General features: G+C 43.3%; 3 protein-coding genes across 3 annotated transcripts; 2 read left to right on the top strand and 1 right to left on the bottom strand.

Moving 5' to 3' along the window:
• Positions 1-1,397: 1,397 nt before the first annotated feature.
• On the bottom strand, positions 1,398-13,086 carry LOC113161857 (MYCBP-associated protein-like). Its single transcript, XM_026359672.1, is given in 20 exon segments — positions 1,398-1,584; positions 1,753-1,801; positions 3,127-3,202; positions 3,284-3,411; positions 3,490-3,650; positions 3,816-3,861; positions 3,863-3,912; positions 5,736-5,882; positions 6,007-6,194; positions 6,321-6,513; positions 6,864-6,972; positions 7,822-7,934; positions 10,205-10,323; positions 10,659-10,809; positions 10,948-11,063; positions 11,184-11,361; positions 11,464-11,570; positions 11,705-11,846; positions 12,797-12,857; positions 12,929-13,086. Coding segments are annotated over 18 exon segments (2,187 nt in total). The 5' UTR covers positions 11,817-11,846; positions 12,797-12,857; positions 12,929-13,086; the 3' UTR covers positions 1,398-1,440.
• Positions 13,087-13,339: 253 nt separating this feature from the next.
• On the top strand, positions 13,340-14,896 carry LOC113162222 (GTP-binding protein Rhes-like). The gene is made up of 2 exons (XM_026360255.1): positions 13,340-14,150; positions 14,326-14,896. Exons 1-2 carry the CDS (start codon positions 13,433-13,435, stop codon positions 14,850-14,852), a joined length of 1,245 nt encoding a protein of 414 aa, XP_026216040.1. The 5' UTR covers positions 13,340-13,432; the 3' UTR covers positions 14,853-14,896.
• A 4,150-nt stretch (positions 14,897-19,046) lies between these two features.
• LOC113161856 lies at positions 19,047-27,123 on the top strand. The gene is made up of 5 exons (XM_026359671.2): positions 19,047-19,727; positions 20,783-20,859; positions 24,777-24,918; positions 25,089-25,209; positions 26,022-27,123. Exons 1-5 carry the CDS (start codon positions 19,047-19,049, stop codon positions 26,873-26,875), a joined length of 1,875 nt encoding a protein of 624 aa, XP_026215456.1. The 3' UTR covers positions 26,876-27,123.
• Positions 27,124-27,167: the final 44 nt, after the last annotated feature.

The following is a 27,167-nucleotide window of genomic DNA, read 5'->3' as shown; positions in this document are numbered from 1 at the left end:
TCCCTATTTCTGCATTTCTGTGGGACCTGGAACAAACACGTGCTGCTGGCCCCAGGTCACTACTGGACCTGCACACATCTGCAGAAATACCACGAAATTATATTTTAATTGTTTTATGGTGGCTCAGAGTGGTTCAGATATAAATAATGCTGTGCAATGAACAATCTGTGAATCCAGAAACACCTACACATGCTCTTTAACAAGTACAAACAGTCCTCCCAGTATATATTTTCTGATTGACTACTACAAGTTCTACATTCAAATGACTGATGTGTGCACATTTGGTAAACTAGTAGTGTAACATTACACCTGATCAGTGATATGTAATAAATGTTCATACAGATGGACCAACTCCAACTACTTGTTGAAGCAATCAACAAAGTGGTGATGATCTGACACAAATCATTTAAATGCCGCAACACAACACTCAGATGCTACACCGTTATTACACTGAATACCTAAGACTAAAATAATTTAACTTTAGTGCCATGGTCCAGTCTGATGCGTCAAATTGTTCCATGAATTTCCGTGAGCTCGTCGTCCACGTTTTTAGGTGCGCATGCGTGTCGTGACGGCAGGTGAAGGAGGGCGCCCATGGTAAGTCTGAATAATGCATTTACACAGCACAGCACCCCACAGATTCCCTCTCTCTCTCACACACACACACACACACACACACACTCCCCCTCTCATGGTGGATCCTCTGTGCGTGTCACCATGTGTAGGCCAACTACTGCTGGAGTTGTCCGCTGTGTGTAGGTTGGCAACACATCTCCATATGCTCCGCTGTCGCTCGGAGCTACATTTCTCCACTTAGCAGGAGAATTGGGAGGCAAAGGAACTCCATCCTGTTGATTTGAACCGTTTGCCACTTACCTTCACCCATTGCTCATCTCTCTCCTGGTGCACCGAGCATCCTCGCCTCTGTGCCGTCCCCTCTACGTCGATAATTTCCCTCCGCTGGGATCAGCTAAGCAGGGCAGCCACAATTATCCGCCCCTCACATAAATCTGACAAACGCGAGAGAGGAGCTGGAGAGGGAGCGTTTTAAGGAACCCTTTAATGGGAATGTCAGCACCTAAATCCCGGCCTACCCTGGATGCTGTGAGCCAAGCAGTGAGTGGTGAAATCCGCATAGGACGAGGATGAAGCACACGCTTCGCTCGCTCCCTCTCTCACGCATACGGCACCGGCAGACCAGGCACGCACAGCGACCACAGCGCGCAGCGTTGGAAGAAGGCGGGGACAGACGGGAGCGTGAGAGAGTGAAGGAGACAGAATATATATTACTCCAAATTCAGTGGAACCAGAGAACAAACATTTTATTTCAGAATAATCAGACATGTGTTCTGGCTTTCATTTCACATATTACAATAAAAAACATTTTTTTATGCCAAGATTTAACAACAGAATGAGTTTAACAACAGAATTGCAGAACTCCTATGTGACAAGTGTTGTTAGATGTAGTGGATTGTACTCAGTGGAACTCCTGTACTGCTCTTGTTTTATTAGTGTGTCCTGTTCACATCCCTCATCCATCAGATCACACAGAGTGTCCACCAGGTCTTCCATCAGGGTGTAAACCTGCCATATATAGATGAAGATTTATTCCAGTAATGAAAATGTATACATAGAGCAATACATTTATACATACATGAAGGATGTATAAACAAAAGGACTTGGTCATGTCCTGTTTGTAATCATGTCCTTTTTAAAATAAAAGCTGTGTGCAAAGACCATTGAGTGATTTGCCTTTTTGTGTAGCAGCTTTGTGTAAATGTTCATCACCGCTGGCTCTACACTTGGTCCTCAGGAGGCTGTTGATTGATGCGTTCTGGAGGGGTATCAGTCAGCGAGACAGACTCCTTCCCTTGCTTTTCCTTTGCCTTTCCTTTGCCCACTCATCCTTTTTTTTCCCCTTCTTTTTGCTCTCCTTTGTACACAAGGTGGACAGAGAGATGTCAGACAGTGTTAGATGGAGCAAACAAGAGACAACTATTATTTACTGATGTGGTGTTTTGGTCAAATTCCCACAGTGGGCAGGTTGGAAAGTGGTTGCGTGCATCTTATGTCATGAAAAACTTTGTCCCACCTATTCCAAAGGTGTGTAATATATTGAAAGTCCTGTCCCATAATGAGTAAATGCATAGCACAGATGCATTGGAGCAGTCCGAGTGCTATTAATTTACACCCGGGGCGCCCAGTTGGAGAGCAGGTGCACGTATTCACACTGTGTTCTGTTACCATGGTACCCGTGAGTAATAGCCCGTACCTTACCTATGACTAAACCATCACAAAGAGGAGAAAATCACCCAGTAAAATGTACAGTCATACTGGCAACACTGACTCTCTTGTCTATTTCTAAATTCAAAAAACATCAGGGATTCTTTTTGACATTACCAGAGATTTAACTGATCATGGGCCTGATGGAAAACAACATATCTATATATGAACCCAGCCTGCATCTTCATCGAGGTTCTCAGTCTGTGTGCTGACGACAAAAAGTTTCCAAAAGTTAGATTTGTGAATAGGATGATGCAAAGTGGCTGAGTATAATGAGAATGGATGCAGGAAAACACCTCCATTAAATAAATAGGGACTGAGTTTCCTTGTTATCTCAGTGAGGCAGTCGTGTTCACCAGCTGCTATGATGGCCTCTCTGTTTAGTTTCTCTTATTTAGTGGGAAGACTAACCATAAATGTAAATCATAATTTACAAAAACTAGCCTTTAGGTGATAATAATGAACATGATACTGCATATGCAGTATATTACTGAGAACAAGTGGGCGAGTTGTTTGGAGCCTGTCAGTAGTAACAAGACAACAGGAGCCTTTTCAATGGCAGATAAATGAATGATGAACTGACAGCTTGTTTGAAGTGAAGGTGACTCATGACTGGAGTGATGTGTCATGTATTTTGAAAAAAAGATGTTTCATTCATGCTCATTGTTATAAAACTCTTGAATCTGCTGCCATCCTGTGGCAAATCATCTTCAAATTCTGTTAATGCTCCATTTTTTATTTGCTCACTTTCCCTCAAATTCTTCTTCTCACCTCTACTGATTTTTCAGTAGCTGCCAACTTGGGTTCTCCTTTGTCCTTGTCATCCTTTAATCTGGATTTTGCCCCACTCCTCCCTCCTTAACAGCTGATCCTCCCTTTTTCTCACTCTTCTCATCTTTGTTTATGTTATCAGCCAAATCTGTGACAAAATAACAAGGCCGTGAGCAGCATCAACAGCTCACCAGTCTACTGTGTCTGCCTCAAAGTGTGTGAGTCTCACCAGCATTAGATATGAGGGACTCATCCTTTTTATCAACCCATGTTTCTCTCACTGGGAGGCCCAGCAGGTGTCGTAGCCACACGGCCTCAGTAGCCATTGTGTCCAGCAGTTTCTTCCACAGCTGTTGCCTGCAGGGGCGCCACACACCATAATAACCATCAGGCTCATTACACTGAGGTACAGGTGTTATAAGGGCAAGATGTTACATGAATTGTGGTGTTCATGCCTCACCTATAGTTGCTGCTGTTAGATGGTAGTGTCTCTCGTCAGACGGGTCAGAAAGCTGTAGAAGCAGGGAGTTTAAGCTGGCTCAGTCTCTTTCTCTGGTGATGGTGTTCTGAGTTTGCCTGGGCAGAGACAGCACAACCTGAAGTATAGGACAAAAGAGCAGGCAAAGTATTTCATGTATCATCAAGGTATGAAATTGTACAGAAAAGTGTAATCTGCATTTAGAGAGGGCCACTCAGAGCCTGACCTACAATCACTCTGCATTTGATCAAATGTTATTAAATCAATGGACTAATGTCTTTACCTGTCGTAATGTTTCAACAGACAGATCCCAGTGTGTCCAGGGTTCCTTCTTGCCACAGTCTCTTTAGCTCTTCCACTGGCTGATCAAAGTACTGCAACTGAAACAGTTTATGGAGCATTGATATATGTGACTGTGAACATGTGACAGCAAAACTCCATAAAGAGAAATTATTGTGTGCTATGGGATGAGAATCACCTCCTCTAATACCTCTGATGTACTGTATGCCATTATTTTTATTCACACCTCAAGGGAAGACAAGATATGTGTGTGCCACCTTTGCTGTGATAAGCGTGTGCCCATGTAAGGTAAGGCTAATAGAGCTGTAATGACACTAATAATGACAGGTGTTACTTTATGAGGAAATGTGCTTCATTTATCACAATTACAGGCTGAATTACTCACATTAAGAGAAACTATTTCACACTTAATGTTAATGTTGCTTAATTTTAAATGTTTCTTGCATTGTCCATTGGGACTTAGTTCAGGAGACTCTTAAGACAGTCTTGCTCTATATTCACTGGAGAGCGATGTAATGAGCCTCTGAAATGAACGCATAATGTTCCTATTGCACTGCCATGGCAACATAAGCTCTTTTGTACAGTGCAGAGGTAGCAGTGAATGGTTTAGGATAACAGCAGTTATGATCTATATAGCTAATGAACTACAACATATTATGATGGCAATAACATAATTATGGAGTGCCAAATAACACAAAGTTAAGTTGGGTTGGGTCGGGTGTGACACACCAAACGTTGGTACCCTTCCGTTAAAGAAAGAAAAACCCACAAAGGTCACTGAAATAACTTGAAACTGACAAAAGTAATAAGAAATAAAAATTTACCAAAAATTAACTTATAAAAATCCGGCATTGCTTTGAGTTGTGGCTCAACAGAAGTTTTTTAAAAAACAAACTAATGAAACAGAACTGGACAAAAATGATGGTACCCCTAGAAAAGATGTAAAATAATTTAACCACATCACAGCAGTACTGTAATCAGTTAGTCTGACTATTTAAAGGGTGAAAAGTGGTCACTGTGCTGTTCATGGTGTGTACCACACTTAACATGAACCACAGAAAGCTAAAGTTAGAGTTGTCTGAGGAGATTAGAATAAAAACAAAAACATGTTAAATGCAAAGGCTGTAAGACCATCTCCAAGCAGCTTGATGTTCCTGTGACTACAGTTGCGCATATTACTCAGAATTTTGGATCCATGGGACTGTAGCCAACCTCCCAGGACGTGACCATAAGAGGAATATTGATGACAAATTGAAGAGACAGAAAATACAAATGGTAACTAAAGAACCCGGAACAACTTCCATAGAAATTAGAGGTGAAATCCAAGGTCAAGGTACATTGGAGTAAGATCATACCATCAGTCACCGTTAAAGTAGATTTAATAGAACACGACAGAGGAGGACTCCACTGGTGACAGCAAATAATAAAAAAAAAAGAAAACACATTCTATGAGTGCGATCTAAGTCACACTGAACATCTGTGGGAAGAGCTGTAACATGCCATCTGGAGAAGGCACCCTTCAAACCTGAGACAACTGGAGCAGTTTGCTTGTGAGCAGTGGGCCAAAATACCTGTTGACAGGTGCAGAAGTCTCACTGACAGTTACAGAAATTGTTTGATTTCAGTGATTGCTTCAAAAGGCTGTGCAACAAAATATTAAGTTAAGGATAGCATCATTTTTGTCCAGGCCAGTTTCTCTAGTTTGTTTTTTTTTTATAATTATTCTGTGAGCAACAGCATAAAAGCAATGTCAGATTTAGAGACTTAATTTTTAGTAAATTTTTATTTATTATTACTTTTGTCAGTTTAAAGTTGTTTAACATTAGTGGAAGATTAAAACATGCCACCCTAATGTATGGTAAACACTGTGTCAAACTGCTGTAGGATTAGGTGTAGGATTTACCTTGGGATTTTTTCTTCCAAACTTTTCCTCCTCAGTTAAGTAGAGCTCTGCAGGAGAGCCGGGCCTCTCTGGGGTTTGGACCCCCCGCAGCACCTCGTACACAACCGACCGACACATTTTTTCGGTCACTATCTTTTCTAGCTTTGTCTGCTCGAGACACACCAACAAAAAAAAACAAAAAACATTTAGATTTCTGTTAATGAAAGCCTTCATGCCATTTGCCCATGGGTTTGTGTCTCACTTTCAGACACATGGTTTAGTTGGACACAACCTCTATAAAAAGCCTCTGGTCTGCAGTTTTGTCCTGGTATAGAGCCACTCCTTTCAAAGTGACCTGCATGGAGGCTCCTTGCAGCAGCACAGGGTGGGTATTGAGCTGCCATGTTTCAGATCTGATGCCTGCCTTGTCTGACTTAAATATGAACTCCACATTTTGGGTATCACCTGGAAGCATCACACCTGGGTGTGAAGAAAAGCAAAAAGGTGGGTTAAGTAGTGGTTGAAAGACAGAATAAGATACAGGAACAAAGTGTGTGTGACATAAGAATGGTAGCAGCACGTGTGTCTGATTATATTTGTGTGTACCAGAGGAGGAGTTGAAATAGAAATGTGGACTCTTTGGTTGTGATTGCAGATTGGCGAAGCTGCATTTGATGGGAAGTTGCTGCCAGCTGTAGAAGATGGCTGTGCTGCCCTCATTGTGCAGCTCCAGGTGGGATGAGGCTCGTTCTCCAGTTGGAGCCTCAAAGATTATCGTGGCCCTGATTCCCACCTCGGCCTAATTAGTGAGAGTTGGAAAACGAGAGGGTGAGAAAAATAACACCATACTGCTGCTCTGAGTTTTTATGCTTATAATCACTTGCACTTGTTTCTCATTTGCTGAATCATATATTAATGAGTGTTTTTCAAATTAAATGTATAAATAAATAGCTGCATGGATTTAGTCTTTAGATTTATAGATGGCATCTTAACAGCATATGGGAAAACAGGAAGTAAAATGCCTGATGTTAGTAAGTGTTGAGTTTGCATTAGGTGAGGAAAAAGAAGCAAGTCATAATAAAGGTGCCAGATACTATTAAAGTTTGAAATTCAACATTGTTGATCAACCTACTGTGTAACCTACTGTACCTTGTTAGAGGTAGAGTTTCCAGTCCAGCTAGCAAGCTGACCACAGAACCTCAACGCAGGAATGTGCAGAGCATCTGACACAACATCTTCATACTGTGCTAAGGGATCACTGTGGAAGACAATGAGATGGCATATCATTCCATCAATAAGTGAGTCAATCATTGTAAGAGTCAGTTAGTCATAGGTTTGCATCTCAGCTGTGGGGTTTGATCAGACTGAGACTTCTACACTGTCCTAAATGAGATGGTTTCACCGTCAGATGCTGTATTCAAAAGCTTCTTGTGCAACCTTAAATTTTCCAGCTTCGCACTGCCTACAAACAGATGGACGGAAGTTTAAAAAACAGTGGTAAACAAGGTCAGGTTTTATGGCATCACAATTTTATAGTCTGTGGCTGTGGCCAAACACTGTAGCAACATATAATGAGAGCCTGTGCAGCACCAAAAGATTTAATGCACTTTTACATCCTCCTTTAGCTTTATTATTGCAATGTCTTGTTGTCAGTGGCATTAGTAGAACTAATGACATATTAGACTTAATGCTGCTTTCAAACAGGCCCCCCAGTAGTTAAAAAGTAAAAAATCAAAGCGACATCAAGTCTTTGGTGTACTAGCTCCTCAGCTCTGGAACTAAGGACTGACTACTCTTGTCCTAGGATTTGCTAGTCTGGTATACTACAGCATAAACTATAGTACAGCTGACGAGTTTATGCTTCCATTATTAACAGTACAGCTTGAATAACATGTTGAACAACAACTGAAGACCATCTAAACCATGTGGTAATTTCTTAACTTAGTTTAAAATTTGAATGTACACCTACTGTGTTGCTTAATATGCCTGGAGTAGGACAACAATATTAACCAGGTTTGACATATTCATTCTCTTAAAACGTAGACTATTCACTCTGACTGGGAAATATCTAATGAATCAGAAGGCAGATAAGGTAGTTATTTCTTACTTCTCCTTTTTCATCTTGTGCTCATCTTCTTCTTTCTCCAGTAAGGGGCTGCAGCACACTGTGACAAAAGAAAATGGTTTGCCATAGCCAATCACCTCCAGTCCACTGATGTCCTGTAATCCAAGTGACACAGAGTGGTAGTTTTAAAGGAAGGTTTTGGTGTCCATTCTACACTCAGGATCCTGCTATTGAAAAGAATTACATGTTCTGTCCAGCTGCATCCAAAAAGTACAGCCAGAATGAAAATAATTAGGTTTCCAATTAAACTTTCAGTAAGACTATACACATGTTGTGTGTAGTTGTCAATGTCAGTTTAAAGCTTATCAAAGTATACACTGTTTTTTATCCTCCGTCGATTCAACCATTTGAGTGAGAGCTAATAGTGAGAATTTTACACCACTAACTGAAATTTCTCAATTAGGACACAACACTATCAGCTTATCACAAAGTGAGCAAATATGAATGTAAAGAGTTATATAGCACCTTTTAAAATAAATGTTAAAACATGCATAACAAACAGATCACATCACATTGAAAAGACATTTAAAAACACACACTCTATACACGGAATCAAGTTACTTTTTCTACAACCGAATGTTGTTTGACATTTGTGATCGTGATTTTTCCATGACTTTCTTTCTTTTCTACCTTTCTACTTGCCTTCCTATGTCCTAATTTCTCTCTTAACAACCCCTCACTGTCCCAGTCATCTGCACTTATGTCACAAAGCCATGGGCTAGTCAACTGCTGACAGGACGATCTGTCTCTGTCTGTGTCTTTGTCATAAGGTACTTCAGACCTGAAATCACCTCAGCATCACATTAGCCACCAACACTACAGAGCACACTGCCACTGTTGTCTGACATGTGGTACAGATGTGTGGATGAGAGGGAAGACGAGGGGGAGGATGAAAAGTGAGATGAGAAAGAAAGAGGTAATTTGAATAAACCTTTGCTTAATCAGTACATGTTATTAGGTGTTAATAGGATTAAATGAGAACTGGCAGTGCACATTTGTGTTTACACCAGAACCTTTTCTCTCCTGATAGAGTCATTGTAATGCAGACGAGGTGGCAGGCCACATTTGGTCCCCTTTGTTGGATCTGTTACCCCACAGATCTAACAGTGCTACTCTATTATTGGACATTCTCCAGATTTCATAACTGTACCTTGTCTTGTCTTGAGCACATATGAGAGTTTATGGAAGCGATGCAGAGCTTCATTAATTTTATCATGAACGTCTGTACCGTGTGTGCATTTTACAGTCAATAAACTATATCATCACAAATATTTATATATATAATTTTTGTGTATGCCTGTAAGCATATGTGTGTTTTTTGTGCTTTAATGCATATGCGTTTTTATGTGTGCGTGTCTACATTGCCGGTGTATTGCATTCAGCTTCTTTGTACAGAAAACCAAGAACAGTGTGCCGAAGGCTGGATGATCACTGGCTATTTGAAGATACAGTCTGATTATGAGGAGCCAGCAGCTCCAGCAACAAGAGACAGAGTGTCCTGAGGGTGTGAGCAGCTTTAGTGGGTTGTGTGGATGGATGGCGAGTGGTCCAATAAAGATGTTGTTTGTTATGAAACAGAGGCACACAGTGTGGATCTTTGCTGTACATATGAAATTAGGTAAATTGTTGAAATTGTGTACTGTAATAATGACAACAAAAAATTATGTTGAGAATAAACATATCAGACCATAGATTTTCAAACCCACACAGTTACCAAAAGAGATGAAACTGAACAACTGTGGTGGAGGTGTGAGGTAAAGATACTGCATAAGGAGAAAGAGAAAGAGGATGTTGCTTTTATGAAAACTATGTGAAGTTACTGTAGTTATTGTATTTTGAACCACTGACTTCTCAAACACTTTTTGCCCATCATGAACAAAAGCATTGACCCATGACCACTAAAATCTCAATCTGTTCACACTTGATACCAAGTGACAATTTGGTAAAATTCCTTCAAGTGTTTTCACAGTTCATGTTACCAAGAATGTGGTGCAAGAACTGGGTAAACGCAAAGTCAGTGTGACCTTGACCTTTCACCTTTAACCACCAAAATGTAATCAGCGATCACTGAGTCCAAACTTACAGTTGATCCAATTTTGAAAGATTTCCCTCCGAGCGTTCCTTAGATATTGTGTTCATAATAACTGGGAGGCATAAAAATCTATATATGAGAAAATTTGCCTGATTACGGTCCACTTATGATTTGCTTCCTTTCAGAATGATTAGTCATAAATAACTGTTTTATATTTTAAAATACATCCCAGGTAATAAACAAAGGCCACATACACACATAGGCAAAGATATGGCATTTTTGCAATCATTAGATTGATATTTCAAAACTGAAGAATCAGACAGTTATTTTTACCGGCTTTTTCGTGTCCATGTCTTTTAGAACCTCCCTAAGCTCTTCTCTCTGCTGCTGCAAGTATGAGCTCCGGTTCCAAGTCCGAGAGGCTGGACGCAGATGTTCAGGACAAAAGATTCCTAGAGGATAAAACATTTTGCACAGATAGAATATAAAGAGAGACAGTTGCCTGTAGTTGTCTTGTGTCCACTTGTAACACAGTCAATTTCTATTTAGAGAAGACCGCCAAAAAGAGCATCACTATGTCAACATCCTACGTTGCACTACTCTATTTTACGATTCCTCTTCGTTCTTTTTCTTACTTCATGTTTTGAGCTTGCTCTTGATTTTTTATTTTTTTTTGCTCGTGTGTTTGGATTTTTAACGAAGGTTTGAAATGTTTCATGCACAAGCAGAAAGAACAGGATTAAGAAGTCATAAGTGAAAAGAAATAAAGAGTAGGTGTTGTGTGTACCTGATTCCTGGCATATGCTGCTAGGTTGTCCCACATGTGTGATAGGCTCACGCCTACCCTGCTCTGTCTGAGTCAGAGTGGCTGTGATACCACTCATTTCATCTCCATAATGCTGGGGGAGACTCCAAAACTCACTGCCCACACGGTAACCCTAAGACACACAAGTAACAACACATGAGTGAAGGGACACAAGAAAGTGGTTAGAAATTATAGGTACTGGAGACATGTGAGCTCCTCTGACAGTTCACTAAAGTAACAGTAAACCAGAGAAAACAGATGTATGTCATACATATCCAGAGTGGATGAGCGGCATGACTTGGCTTAGAATTTCCCTCTGCTCCTGAATTTCTCTAAATTGGTTAGCTTGGTTCATCAGTAAGTTTTCCACTGGCCTGTTGAGTAGGTCTTGATAGAGGTGTAAAGAACAGAAGATAAACAGAGACAGACGGATGTAATATATAAATGCAGACATGTTTTATTTGCCACAAATAACAGGTTAAGGCTCTACTCTGTAAATATAATTACCAGATAAGAAGTCCTGCTGCTGTCTGCGCCGTTTCATATGTTCATGCCAGTGCTGTAGAGAATTGCTCTGGATGTTGCTGTGGCCAGAGGGAATCTGTCTCTCCACAGCCTTAGAGTGATGCCCCCTTGGGGCTTCAGATGCAGGAGTTCTCCTGGTCTTTGGTATTCGTTTCAACAACTGGGCAGAGAGGTATAAGGACTAATGCAGCAAAGTCTAAGAGTTTCTATTGCATGTGTTAGTTTTCAGAATATATCCAAATTTAATTTGTTCTGAATTCACCTCTGTCTCCCCTTTGGCCTCCAGATAATTCCTGAATTCCTCTAAACTACCCAGGATGCTGTGTGGTAAAACCATCCCTTGGTCATCAAAACGAATCCCTTCCATTCCTGAAGGGGACAGAAAATAAATAATTTCTGCTTCACTTATACACATCGATGCTAGGAGGGTATCACCTTTTAATAACAGGAATCTGTTCAGCAGGCTACTGAATGTCATTTCCAGCTAAAGCAACATAACAAACCAGTGTAGTCCAAATGTGGAAAGGCAGAGTCTAGATTCGCTGGTTGAGCCACAATCCCTTGCACAGCATTTCCAGCTTCATCAGCTGGTTGTGTCTTTCCCACAGAGGCCATGACTACTGGTTTCTGATGGCCTTTGTGTGGCTGTAATTATAGTCACTTACTCAGTTACTGATACAACTACTCTAGGGATAGTGCCACAGACATGTGTTATACAAAAGAAAAATATTTTCTAAGAAATGGTAAATAATCCTGTGGAGTTACACAGACTGTAATGAATCATGTTTTAATCCTGTGATAACATTAAACACATGAAAATAAGTACTACTTCACTGAGCACAAATTTCATTAGTACTCACAAAGACAATAAGCTCGTCCTGGAACAGTGACATGGTTATGCAATTCTGCTAATTTCTCTTTATCCAACTGTGCCTGATTATTGTTTCCATGGCCACAACAACAATTATCTGTCCTTGGCGTTTGTAAGTGTTTTGCTTTCATACCTTCGTGTTTGCCTTCACAGACTCAGTGCAGTTTGAAAGAAAAATGTTTTGCTTTTCTGGAGGCAAAAGATGCCCTTGAGGAACTAAACTGAAACAGTGCTCTTATGTCTTTGCAAATTCATCTAGCAAAAACTGATGATGCTGACCTATTTCCTGGCTGAGATTTTATTTCTCTCCATTTTAAACCACAGGACAGCAACTTAGTACATATGACCAACCATGGTACTTTTTTTATTTTTTTTGTCATAATTACACTTTACTTGAACGTTTCTATTTTATGCTACATTATACTTCTACAATATAGTTCATGGGCTATTCTGCAAATATATACTTGCACTTTTGCTACTTAAAGTATATTTTGATGCTAATAAGGTAACGTAAAACGTTTGAATGCAGGACTTGCAATAAACTTTGACTTGGTTAGAGCTACATTTAGACTTAGAGGGAGTACTTGCAGGGTTCATGCACATTTTTATCAATGCATTTCCATGACTTTTCCGGGTTTTCCATGACGTAGTCTCTAATTATATCTCAGAGCACAGTAAGTGTAAAGTTTAAAGGCTACAAGAAGGAAGGAAAGTTCACACTTACTGTGCTACAGAGTCTGTAGGTTTCTGGGACCTCGCTCTGAGGCCTGTGGGTGTGCAGCTACCTAACCACAAACGTTTAGCGTTAGCCGACAGTTAGACAGGAGACAAGGAAACAAAACACATTGTAGCTGACCTGAAATATTCAGTGGGTTCACTCAGTTCTTTGATTATTTGATTCTTCGGCGCATGTGACTTAGGTGCCGTTAAAGCAGTAGTCAACTCAAATGTTTAACCCAGCTAAGTTAGCAGTTCTGCACAAGCTAGCGCTTCAGGAGTGTTTGCTCCAACGGTCACCACGGCAACCGTGGACGCCTCAACAGCTGGGAACAACTTCCGGCTTTCCTTTATTTTAAAACATTAAAAACTAAATACACAAACAAAACACGCAGGTTATGAGGATGGAGTGATTATTATAATGATTATCATTATTATTTATTTATTTATTTATTTATTTTTAAATAGTAATCCTTATCACAATACTTCAAGATAACAAGAGTCTTAAGATCTTTAAAAAGGTAAATCCTGTAATATGTGGTCCCTTGTAATCTAGTTTATCCTCAAAACATGGTGTTCTCCTGAAGAACACAACAACCCTTTCTGTCAGTCTGCATGACGCGGATGCACCACGGGGTTGAGGATGGCCTATATAAAGACAACTGACATCAATCCCCGCACCACAGCCAAGCCTGCGCAGGCCTATAAAACATCTCATCGCAGATTCTGCCCAGTGTATTGTGCGACCGAAATGGGCAGCATCTCGACCGGTGCACAGAGCACATCTATCCCTGTCCCGCTGCAGCTCAGCTGCTCCACAATAGATGCACCCCAGAACCAGTTTCATGGTAATATGGACGGGCAGTGCGCCGGGACATCCAAAGTGTTACTGGCTTACAAAAACGCGTCGCAGCACCTGAGTTCGTCAGGGATTAAAGCGGGCTTGGGGATGCTCAAACTGGCCACGTCTCAGTGGAAAAAGGACAAGAAGACGCGCTCAGGAGCAACATTAAGGCAACTGCCCACTGCCAACCATCCTTGTAAGACATCACCACTGGATCAGCTCGCAGCTCTCGTACTGCACGGCCAAACAGGGAACCTCCAGATTGGTCAGGAGCAATTGTCTTCGACCAAACCACAGAACTGTAAGCGCATTGTGGTTCTTGGCGCGCCACGAGTCGGCAAAACCTCCATCCTAAGACGATATCTTCGGGATGGATTTGTGGAGGAGTACAATCCCACTTCGGAGGATTTCCTCAGGAAACTGTTTCGTATCCGAGGGGAGACTTATCAAATTGACATCCTAGATGCATCCAGGGAAAGAGACTTTCCAGCCAAGCGGCGTCTGTCTATCCTCACTGGTGCGTATTAGCTCTGTCAATATTTATCCTGCACAAACCTAAACAGTTTTATAGTTTTTAAATGTGCTTCGTGCATGCGTAAATGGTGAATTGTCTCTCTTGACGAATGCACCTCAATGCAGAAAAAGCAACTAAGAGATTGGTTTTTTTTTTTCCCATTTGAATGTTTTTGCAGGAGACATTTTCCTTCTAGTCTTCAGTCTCGATGACCGAAGCTCTTTCGAAGAGGTGTGCGCCCTGCGAGCGGAGATTCTGGCTGCTAAATCCAAACTCACCAAATCGGTGCCAGAGCAGTGCGCACCGCTACGGGTTCCCCTGCTGGTCTGCGCTAACAAGGTGGATCTCCTGGAGTCGGAGAGAGCAATATCTCAAGCTGAGGTGCTCCAAGCGCTCGGCGAGCAGTGCGCTTACTTCGAAACGTCTGCGAAGGACAGCACTAATCTAGATAAACTCTTTGAGACTCTGGCAAAACGAGGCGGGCTCCCGACTGAAACCGGTCCGTCTCAGCATCGCAAAGTCTCGCTCCGTTCGTACCAGGCAATGCGCATGGAGCGTGTGATGGGGAAGGGGACCCAGACGCCGTGCGGCGCCCTGTACCCACTGGCCCGTCGACCGAGTTTTAGTACGGATCTCCGACAAGTCATTGGACCACATACGACCAGAAAGTCCGGCAAAGCGCTTGAGAAGTGTCAGATTCAGTGAAGGACAATTAGACTGCCAGTTGAAGTGTTACACAGCGAATTAAATAATGTGGAAAGAACTGATCTCACTTGATTTAAATGAATTGTCTTTACTTCACTTGAGATGATTTTTTTCAAAATAAAATGCTTTTTTATTATTTGGTGTGAGATACTCAAGAGAGGTTTATTTCTTAAAGTGTGTTGGTATCTATCTATCTATCTATCTATCTATCTATCTATCTATCTGTCTATCTATCTATCTATCTATCTATCTATCTATCTATCTATCTATCTATCTATCTATCTATCTATCTATCTATCTATGTGTCTATGTGTCTCAGGTGTGTGTGTGTGTGTGTCTGCTACCACACATTGTGAAGGAGAAAGTGGGAGGATGTTGAGTCAGGAACTTGACTATTTGATTATTATATGACTATTGCATAACCTATATTCAGAAATCTATTAGATAGAATCTCTTCCTGCCCACTCTTTTATCCACTTCCTGTGTGTTTGTGTGTGTTATTCTTTAGTCGTGATTGCCAGAGTCCCACACATTAAAGATTAAAGGCCAGGTTTCCAGTTGGCATATATCCTGTCATCCTACACCACACTAAAAATGACTTTTCAGATAGGTTTTTCTTTCAGTGGGCTCTTTTCCCTGTCAAGCTATGAATTCACACAAGTTAGTCATCTTTCACATCCCGATGATGGTCAGCATGTGGGATTTTGGAGAAGCTGAAGGAGGCTCTGTAAAAGGACAAGGTCCTGAGGTCATCGTCCAAAGTGAAGCAGGGTAACACCGAGACATTAACTGCAATCACATTTCCTAGAGGCAATATTTGGGGAGGACTAGATGTTGTATTGCAATGATTGTTGCCATCACACAGTTTAACAGCTTGATGTTAATAACAAAGAGACCTTGCGCACACACATGTCACGTTGGTGGCTGTGAATAAGCTGAATGTTTTTGCTGTGAGTGTTTCTCTTCTCTTGTTCGCTCTTCACACCACATGAGGTACTGTAGATGTGTTTCCATGTGCACTGCGTTGAGTTTGAGCTTTGTGCAACCGACAACAGACCACTCAGGCTTTACATTTACGACTGACCTCCCCTGATCCCTACCATGTGCCCATGTGTGACAAGCAAAATAAAACGGCACCACGTCTCATGTGCAATGATAAATGGATTAATAACACCCATCCCACGCTGTCACCTAAAAATAGCAGTAAAAGTGCCAGCTCCAAGTCTCTACTTTACGCACAAACACACAATGCCTCTACCACGAGCCCATGTGTGTTTTCATCAAACAGCGACAGAGTGAGAGTAGTTTCTTTAGTCACAGCGCTCTAAGTGCGCACCATTGTAAAGCTGTGTAGTGTGTGAGTCATGATTCCTGAAAGGCTCAGAACTATGTTTGTGGCTCAGAGACATTTGCGGACACAACCTATTGTTGTGTAAAAAGAACTGCTTCTAATAGCACATACGGAGAAGAGACTACACTTTAATATTGAATTTGACTAATAAAAAATACTAATAAAGATTTATTCTATTATGTGCTTCAGGGGATCAGCAGTTTGAGAGAGGTTTCCCCCTCATGACTCACTGAAGGTCACCTGTTCCACAAAACGTGTGTTTCCAATTGTTGTTGCATGATGATTTTTCCTTCCACTCAACAAAAATGAAAAACTGTTTTTTTATCAGAAGGAGTACCAACTGATGGCTCACTGGTCGCTGCCTCCTTAGATATCACTGCTGTGCTTGTCAAGCTTCCTGTTCCCCTTCATCCTACATGCAGCAGTGCACAGCAGGTTTACCACTTGAAATTAAAACAATGAGCCCTTGATATCAGATAGAGAGAGACCGCTTGTTTCTAGTAGACAACTGTGAGTTTTCTGACTGAAATATCAAATCTCATTAGCATTTAAGATTAATCATTGGCACCTGTTAATTACAGAGGTTTAACTAAAAGAACTAATGGAACTAACACTCAGTTGATATATCTGTTTTTTTCTGTGCATCTTTGGAGAGAGACCGTCTGAACTTTCCCTCTGTATGAGCCGTGTACGCGTGCTGCACAATTCACATTGCAGGAAGCTGCAGTCTTTTTCGCTGCACTGTGGCCCCAGCGACTTTAATGCACGTGCAGTGACACTTTGTCTTTGTTATAGCAATCAGAGCGCACACAGAGACACACACACACACACATACAGCCAAACACATATGAACAGATGCTCCTGCCTCTACTTGCACGTGAGGAGAATCCAGATAGGTTCCCCTTGTTCTCTGCCTCTCTCTCCGACAGATGCACACATACACACACGCATAGGATAATAGGCTTGCTTCAAATTGTGGTCTACTGAAACGTGATGCTGTTCCAGTCGGCCTTGTCCTTCAGTGGAAGAACTGTTGAATCTACTGAGGTGGCACACAATCATGAGCCTCCAGCTATTTAAACCAAAGGCGTTGGTTTTACACTTTCCATGCTTTGTTTTGCAAACCACGACAAAAACCTTTACATAAAAAATCAAAGCCGTCTAATTCATATATGAACAGATGAATTCTTAAAACTGTTCACTTATACTTCACAAGATGTGTGGTCATCTACTGACTACCTTACACTGATGGACTTGCTGCACAGTTTTTCCTCATGCCACTCTCCTGGTTCTCAGAACCACTATAACCAACACACACACTGGTTCCTTCACTGAACCTGCCACCTTGTGTTCAAAGTCAGAAATAATGTAATAATGTACTCTCGCAACTCACTACAAATATCCATCCATTCATTTGTTCCACCCAGCTACTGTATAGTGGTATAAATCCATCTGAGCTGTTATAAGACTGTACTTTGGAGGATGATATGCTACTGTTTTACTAACTGTTACAATCTGTTACAAGTTTTGTAGTAGGAAAATGATCTACAACCAGCTTTCTTTCAAGTTTTTTATAAGACTTTCCATATTTTGTGAGATATTAGCTGCAACTGGGAACTGACGTGGATGCAGGCCTCAGAATCAGCTGAGACCCTCGTACTTGGAAACATGGTTATTGTGTAAAGGTCCCATTCGCGTCAGGGCTTGTATACATTTGTAAAACATGTACATGTCTTTTCACCTCCTTATCTTCTAGGATTTCAGATCTCCTGCAGGATCAGAATATCCACTACATCTATCATCACATCATTTCCTGATTTTCTCTGTGTTGGTAATGTTAAGTAGCTCCGTTTGTCAACAGTCCAATCAGTGACTAGTTCACAGCAGCCAGGATAACATCATCCAGTAATATGAAGATAAGGACAGAGGGAGCCAGGCACCTTCTCACGCATTCAGATGACAGAAATGAAATGATATGCAATGGAACAAGCACACATACACACAAATGCACACGCTGACACCTGACACCAGTGGATGACTCCTTGGTAATAAGTCGCTACTGGTTTTGCCGGCTTGGTAGCTGTAATCACTTTATGTGTAAGGAGGGAAAATTAAACACAATTTATTGATCTTAAAGGTGTCAGGATTCAGGCCTCCTACCTGCCTGTTTGGACGTTTTTGTCTCCCCCTTCTGTTTGTTTTCTCCCTTCCTGCACCTCCACCTCCACTCAACCCATGGACTCTTAATTGACTGATTAATTTCACCTGTGTTCCCCTTTTGTTTTATAAGCTTCCCTCAGTCCTTTGTTCTCTGCTGGTTCGTCACGTTGTGTTGTGTCATGTCGCATAGTGTCCTCAGCAACTCTGTTTCGTCCGTCAGGTTCCTCTTTTGTTTGATGGACTGTTTCCCCACATGTGAGTTTTGTTTGCCTGCGACTGCAGTGATTTTCTGTTGTCACTTTGTATTTTTGGTTTTGGCGTTTGCTCCTGTGTTGCCTTGCCCTCGACAGTAGTTTTCTTTTGTTACTTTGTATTTTTTAGTCTGTCGGTTTTGTGCTGTGTGGTCCTGTGTTAAGTTAGTCAGTTATTTGTGTGTTTAGTTATTTTATATTTTTTACCTGCATTCCTGCATTGTTTTAGGTTGATTCTTGGTCTGTCTGTTCCTGGTTTTTGTTAGTTCTTATCCACCGTGGTTTTGGGTCTTTTGTGTTGATACTTTGTTAGTGTTTGTTTGGTTTCCCCGTGTCCCTTCCTCTTGTTGTTAATAAATAGTTCCTTTTGTACGTACCTGTTTACTCCGTGTCAGTCCGTCCCCTCACAGAACGAACCAGCCAGAAGCAACCATGGAATCACCCACTTCCACCACTGGTTGCACCGTCCTCCCTCCCTGTCCGTCTTTCATGCACTATGGTGTTTATGACGACATCCTGAGGGATGAATATTTAGACCTCCAGAGCAGTTCAGCGTATGTGCTACGGTGCGTGGACATGGCTGACACGTTGGAGTGTGTGGAGGCCATGTGTAGGGCTTTGATCAGAGCCTTCAAGGATAAGGAGTACCTACTGAAATATGTCGAGTTTAGACATTTGGAAGACGCCGTGATGGCATGTCTGATTTCGGCCAGGGAACGTTTTTTGTCGGCTCCCCCACCCATTCAGTCCCCCATTGCCGCTCACTCACTCAGTACGTCACCGGTTCCGCCAGTCACCTCACCTGACCCACTAACCCCTGTTGCTCTGAGCCCTGAGGAAGCTCGCTCAATATATGCAGAGCTGAAGGCTCAGTCGGCTCCAGAGCTAGATCTCCGGTGTGGTGTGTTAGTGAGCCAGTCACCCACCCCTTGTGAACCTCACCTTTCCCCTTACTGGGGTTCTCGTCTTGCTCTGCGGGTGGAGACCCCAGAGACTACCGTTCACAGCAAGCGCCGACGTCCCCGTCAGCGACGGAGGGCCTCCCAGGCCCCTGTGTCGGCAGTGTATGTGGCTCCGGGTGCAGTTGCCACAGCAGCCCGGGGCTCAGTCCAGGTTTGTGCGCCAGTTCTTGCTAGGGGTGCAGCCAATACTGTTTTATTTGGTGGTACAACTGATGCTGCGGATTTTGTTTGTTCTGCAGCCGATGCTGCTTTAGTTGGTCCTGCAGCCGATGCTGCGGCTCTAGTTTGTCCTGGCCGTGCAGCCAATGCTGCGGCTCTAGTTTGTCCTGGCCGTGCAGCCGATGCTGCGGCTCTAGTTTGTCCTGGCCGTGCAGCCGATGCTGCGGCTCTAGTTTGTCCTGGCCGTGCAGCCGATGCTGCGGCTCTAGTTTGTCCTGCAGCTGATGCTGCTTTAGTTGGTCCTGCAGCCGATGCTGCTTTTGTTTGTACTGGTTCTGCAGCCGATGCTGCTTTTGTTTGTACTGGTTCTGCAGCCGATGCTGCGGCTCTGGTTTGTCCTGCTCATGCAGCCCATGCTGCTGGCGATAGCCCCGCCGCCCATGCTGCTAGCGTTTGTTGTGCAGCCGCTGCAGCTTTTGTTTGCCCCGCGGCAGCCCTCGTCGCAGCCGTTGCTGCCGCTGCAGCCTCTTCAGTTCCTGTCGCCTCATCAGCCTCTTCAGTTCCTGTCGCCTCTTCAGTTCCTGTCGCCTCTTCAGTTCCTGTCGCCTCTTCAGTTCCTGTCGCCTCTTCAGTTCCTGTCGCCTCTTCAGTTCCTGTCGCCTCATCAGTTCCTGTCGCCTCATCAGTTCCTGTCGCCTCATCAGTTCCTGTCGCCTCATCAGTTCCTGTCGCCTCATCAGTTCCTGTCGCCTCTTCAGTTCCTGTCGCCTCTTCAGTTCCTGTCGCCTCTTCAGTTCCTGTCGCCTCTTCAGTTCCTGTCGCCTCTTCAGTTCCTGTCGCCTCATCAGTTCCTGTCGCCTCATCAGTTCCTGTCGCCTCATCAGTTCCTGTCGCCTCATCAGTTCCTGTCGCCTCTTCAGTTCCTGTCGCCTCATCAGTTCCTGTCGCCTCATCAGTTCCTGTCGCCTCATCAGTTCCTGTCGCCTCATCAGTTCCTGTCGCCTCATCAGTTCCTGGTCCCTGCTTTTGTTTGTACTGGTTCTGCAGCCGATGCTGCGGCTCTGGTTTGTCCTGCTCATGCAGCCCATGCTGCTGGCGATAGCCCCGCCGCCCATGCTGCTAGCGTTTGTTGTGCAGCCGCTGCAGCTTTTGTTTGCCCCGCGGCAGCCCTCGTCGCAGCCGTTGCTGCTGCTGCAGCCTCTTCAGTTCCTGTCGCCTCATCAGCCTCTTCAGTTCCTGTCGCCTCATCAGCCTCTTCAGTTCCTGTCGCCTCATCAGCCTCTTCAGTTCCTGTCGCCTCATCAGCCTCTTCAGTTCCTGTCGCCTCATCAGCCTCTTCAGTTCCTGTCGCCTCATCAGCCTCTTCAGTTCCTGTCGCCTTGATTGCTGCAGTCACCGCTGCTCTGGTGTCAGCTGCTGATCTGGTCCCTGCAGCCGCCACTGCTCCAGTCCGGTTCCCAGGCGGGTCGACGCAGAGGCCGTCGCCCCCGCCGTCTCTCAACTTGTTTGTCACCCCAGGAGATGTGGTGGGATGACAATGAGGACACCACCACCCTGCTCCTGTCTTCTTGGGGGGCCCCTGAGAACTGTGGTCCTGTTCTGGCCCCTCAGCTCCAGCCGGCACTCCAGACGCCAGAGCATCCGCCCGGCGCTCCTCAGCCGGCTCTCCGGGCCTCAGCTCCGCAGCCGGCTTCCGCTTCGCAGTCCCGAGGTTCTTCGGTCTGCGGCTCTCCTGCCGCCTCCCGGCCGTCCGCCCGAGGCTCTGTCTTCTGGTTTGTCGTCTCCGCCTTCTGGTTCGCCGCCTCCTGGCCGTCCGCCGGAGGTACTCCTGGGCTGTCTGCCGCCTCCTGGCCGTCCGCCGGAGGCACTCCTGGGCTGTCTGCCGCCTCCTGGCCGTCCGCCGGAGGCACTCCTGGGCTGTCTGCCGCCTCCTGGCCGTCCGCCGGAGGCACTCCTGGGCTGTCTGCCGCCTCCTGGCCGTCCGCCGGAGGCACTCCTGGGCTGTCTGCCGCCTCCTGGCCGTCCGCCGGAGGCACTCCTGGGCTGTCTGCCGCCTCCTGGCCGTCCGCCGGAGGCACTCCTGGGCTGTCTGCCGCCTCCTGGCCGTCCGCCGGAGGCACTCCTGGGCTGTCTGCCGCCTCCTGGCCGTCCGCCGGAGGCACTCCTGGGCTGTCTGCCGCCTCCTGGCCGTCCGCCGGAGGCACTCTTGGGCTGTTTGCCGCCTCTTGGCCGTCCGCCGGAGGCACTCCTGGGCTGTTTGCCGCCTCTTGGCCGTCCGCCGGAGGCACTCCTGGTCTGCTGCTCCCGGTCCCTCCACCGGGCCTCCCTCCGCCCACCCGTCCTCGTTTGTTTGTGGCCGTCTGGTATCCGCCCCTTGCCGGGGGGGTCCTGTCAGGATTCAGGCCTCATACCTGCCTGTTTGGACGTTTTTGTCTCCCCCTTCTGTTTGTTTTCTCCCTTCCTGCACCTCCACCTCCACTCAACCCATGGACTCTTAATTGACTGATTAATTTCACCTGTGTTCCCCTTTTGTTTTATAAGCTTCCCTCAGTCCTTTGTTCTCTGCTGGTTCGTCACGTTGTGTTGTGTGTCATGTCGCATAGTGTCCTCAGCAACTCTGTTTCGTCCGTCAGGTTCCTCTTTTGTTTGTTGGACTGTTTCCCCACATGTGAGTTTTGTTTGCCTGCGACTGCAGTGATTTTCTGTTGTCACTTTGTATTTTTGGTTTTGGCGTTTGCTCCTGTGTTGCCTTGCCCTCGACAGTAGTTTTCTTTTGTTACTTTGTATTTTTTAGTCTGTCGGTTTTGTGCTGTGTGGTCCTGTGTTAAGTTAGTCAGTTATTTGTGTGTTTAGTTATTTTATATTTTTTACCTGCATTCCTGCATTGTTTTAGGTTGATTCTTGGTCTGTCTGTTCCTGGTTTTTGTTAGTTCTTATCCACCGTGGTTTTGGGTCTTTTGTGTTGATACTTTGTTAGTGTTTGTTTGGTTTCCCCGTGTCCCTTCCTCTTGTTGTTAATAAATAGTTCCTTTTGTACGTACCTGTTTACTCCGTGTCAGTCCGTCCCCTCACAAAGGGGAAAGCTGTGATCTAATTGTTGTATCTTTTATACAACAATCTAATCACAGATTTCACTGTGCCCTCCTACAAACATATCACACAGCTGAGGAAGCACTTGAGTAGGTTAACAATGTTTAATGGAAGACCAAATCCTGAACTGCATGGAAGTGATCAAATCAATTTACAAAAAAAATTATTTTATTTGAAATTGTGTAAAGCTTTTGCAGAGTTCAATGTAACATATATGCAACGAATAAAAAAAAAAAACGTGGACGCTTGTGCTGGTCTGCAGTAAAATCAAAAACAACACAAAGTTATAGTGTATTAGATGATGTCTAGATGAAGACTGTTTAAACTGTGTTAAATAACATTTTAATAGATAGAAAATAAAAACAAAACAACCAAGACTATAATAGGTATAGTAAGGGAAAAGGAGCATATACAAAATATGGAAAAGAGTCAGTGATGTGTTGATGGGTCAGTATCATTGATGCCACTAGAGGGCAGACAGGGTACACTGACTTACATTCTGGGGCCACCTCATAAAAGTTACTTGTTATTATACCCGTGTAAATATCTTTAAATTTTGTGGTAAGCTGACAGTAAAAATATAGAATAATCTCACTGGAGATTTTTCAACTTTTAAAATAGACAGATCTCCATTCAATCACTCAAGTCATCATTTCAGGGTGTGACGTGAGACTCAAATTAAGAAACTGCTATCTTCTCTTTGGGAGCACTCGGTTTTTGACATTTCTCTTTTTGACATTTTCAGAGGGTTCCCAGCTGCCTGGAAATCCTCTGTGCCTTTACAGCTCAGCACTGAAAAAAAAAAGGACACAGGGGATTTCCAGGACTGACTGCTTAGCTGGCTCTGGTTTTAGCCATATTGTACTTTTGGTTTAAGCACATCAAAGGCAAACAATGTACTCCCACATCCAAAAGATAGTTTTACACAGTTACAGAAACTGAGTTTGTACAAAGAAATTAGGTGAGTTTTTTGCAATTTGTCCTCTGCACACCACCACATTGAATTTGACATGAAACAACCATAATGTGAGCGAAGCCAAAACGTTTAGCTTTAATTCAACAGTGTGACATTCACCGTTCAGGAATTAAAGCTATTTTCATAAAAACATGTACATACATTATTGGGGACTCATGAATGATGACAAAACATGTCTGACAAGCAGTTGCATGGTCAAGTGTGGCCTGTCCCCCATTACTATTCAAGCGGATTCAAAACCTGGAGGTGGTTCTGAGTGTTACATTTGCATTTGGTAGCTGTTGAGTGGATCTCTCATCATTAGGTTCAAAGAGGTGTCTATGCAGGCAACGGAGGCCATCATTAGGCTCATAACTACAATAATATCACTGAGATTTCTCAGCAAAATTCACTTTTGAGGGCAGCCTGGTAAAACATTTATATGTTAAGAATATAATGAATTTCACAATCCGAGCTGATCCGAACTTGTTACCTTACTTGTTACCTACCTATCTGTCTCTAGGGCTCTGGGCAAAATAAAGCAGAGAAAGTCTATAGGCTGTACTACGTGAGTCTGCTTTAAGCCTAATGTGGGTGAAGATTCTCAGTCGTCCAGGTGAAGTTTAAGCCTAATATTACAAATTAAAACCACTTGAACATCAGACTTACACCCCGACACTACAACATTAATTAAAAGTGCATTCTTCATTAATTAACTATGAATAGTTCATTAACAGTTTAAACTGCACCCGACTTAAATGGCATTATTTCTATAGGTGAATGACATCTATATGAAATATATTATTATATTTAGAATTAGTTACTGACTCTCTGTAACTTCTACTCATGGTATGACTTTCAGTTATGTTTCTAAAGAGGGATTTCACTAAGTAAAAAGCCACGCTGCAGAAACCAGTCAAACAGGAACTTTGTGTCAGTGGTTCCCCTCCAGTGTTTGGGTCCCTCCTCTTCTAACTGGCTCAGTTGCAACTGAAGTACTGATTTACAGGAAAATGAAAGTAAGTTCAGTGATGTCAACCAACCAAAAGCTGTTCAGCATCAGTGTTGTGCGTGTTGTGTCATAAACACATCTTGTCACCTACCAACATCTGGTACGGCTGAGGTAACACTTCTGCAGGTACAGTCAAAGTCTATACATCATATTTTAATGTAGGACGAATTCAGTGAACATGTTGATTTGTTAATTGATTTTATAACCAAATAGTCTGTGGCACTGAATTGTGACTGCTGTTACTAACATTAGATTGTTAAAGTCATTTGTCTGTGTGTGTGTGTGTGTGTGTGAAGCTTCAGACAGAGATTACAGTTGCAGCGACGTTGGGAGAAGGAGCTTGGATTCCAGGTTGTACCCTGCTTGTGCTGGTCGCATTGTGTGGACCAGTCGTTTGCAGCCAAAATCATCACAAAGGTGGGTGATAGAAAAGAAGTTAAACAATATGGACTTCCTTTTTTTTTAGCATCTGCTTGTCAATCATAATTCTTTATAGGTCAGATGGCCTTTTCTCAATTTTGTATTAAATTCTCAACAGAGGAAAAGAAAGAAAATTGCTTGTACTTTTTCTGATTTTCTACATAAATCGGTCATGAAATGGTCTGATCTTCACTAAAGTCACAAATATCAACAACACAAACACACAAAGCTGGTGAAGGTATTTCATGTCCGGAACACACCCATAAACTAAAGCATACAGAGTGATGGCTGAAGCAGCTCTAGTTCTATAAGTGGTAATAACAGGTTGAACCACCTTTGGCAGTGCTTGAGGTTATTGTTAAGTTTATCAAGGTGTCCTACAGGATAATGTATGGGTGGCTGACTGCAAACTGCAAGCTGAAACGCTAAATGATTTTAAGAGAGTCGTTCACACCAAACGTCCTAAGAATATGTCTGGACTGAAGCAATTCTGTAAATTAAAAATGGTCCAGAATTTCGCTTACTTTTTCCACCATCACTGTTTACATTACATGGGTGTGTTCAATAATGACTATTTCTGCTTTACTTTTACTTGCAACTGCTAGTAATCCTAAAGTCAGTGTGAAGACCATGAATAAAGTAGTTTTCAGTAAATGGGCTACTTACTCTGGATGCTGTCGCAGTATTTTACTAGCTTTAATGTGTCACAGTTAAAATTAGAAATGTATTTAGGCTACTTATTTTTGACAAATTGAAATGAACTAAGACAGACATGTCATGAAACACTATGTGTTGTTAAATGTTGTCAGATTCTACAGATCTCGAAGAGTTGAGACTCATTCTGGTGGGAAAAACTGGAGCAGGGAAGAGTGCTACAGGAAACACCATCCTGGGGGATAAAGACGCCTTTAAGGAGGATATTTCACCAGAGTCTGTGACTAAAGGCTGTCACAGAGCAGAGGTCAGAGATGGTAACAGGAACATTATTGTCATCGACACCCCAGGGCTGTTTGACACAAATGTAACACAAGAAGATGTGAAGAAACAACTTGAGCACTGCATTGAACAGTCAGTTCCTGGACCCCACGGGTTTCTGTTAGTGATCAGTCTGAAGTCGAGGTTCACAGATGAGGAGAAGGCAGCTGTGAAGTGGATCCAGGATAACTTTGGCCCAGATGCTGCCATGTTTACCATAGTCCTGTTTACACACGCTGACCTACTGCAGGATAAATCTGTGGATGACTATTTGTCAGAGAGCAAAGACCTACAAAGACTGGTAAACCAGTGTGGAGGACGATACCATTCACTCATCAACACCCCGACAGAAAACAGAGCTCAGGTCAGAGAACTTCTGGGTAAGATAGATAAAATGTTGAAGTTGACTGGACAACGTTATTACACCAATGAGATGTACCGGAAAGCCCAAAAGAAACTTGAGGAGAAGGAAAAAAGGAGAAAAAAGGAGGAAGAGCAAAGGAGGAAGGAAGAGGAAGAAAGGATCAGAGAGGAAGAGAAAAGGATTGCGTGGTGTAAAAACATAGCTCTCTTGTCTCTGGGAGTTTTTGGGGCAGGAGCATATTACTCATCATATCTCCTCATGTCAGCAGGTGCAGCACTTGGCCTCACTGAGGGCTTTAACTGCACTATAGATATGTTCATGTAGCAGTGAGACCTGTGAAAAAAGAAAAGATGGAGAAGGTAAAAGATGATGGCTAAACGAGCATAATACTAATAATGTAACAGCCTAAGGTAGCCGTACTCAGATGGCTGTTAAGTTAATCTTAAATTGAAAATTAGTGTGTATTCTTTGCTTGGCCTTAGGAATACGGAATGTGCTTTGTGGATCAGCTTCTCTCTATGTGATCATGTAAGCTAAAAACATTCTGAATAAAGTTCAGTTGGTTTCTTCTGGTTTCGGGTTCTTTCTTTATGTTTTTGCCTTTGCAGGTTGTCAA

Source organism: Anabas testudineus, chromosome 1 (assembly GCF_900324465.2).
Source record: "Anabas testudineus chromosome 1, fAnaTes1.2, whole genome shotgun sequence".
Classification (NCBI taxonomy): domain Eukaryota; kingdom Metazoa; phylum Chordata; class Actinopteri; order Anabantiformes; family Anabantidae; genus Anabas; species Anabas testudineus.
This window is presented reverse-complemented; position numbering and strand designations above follow the sequence as displayed.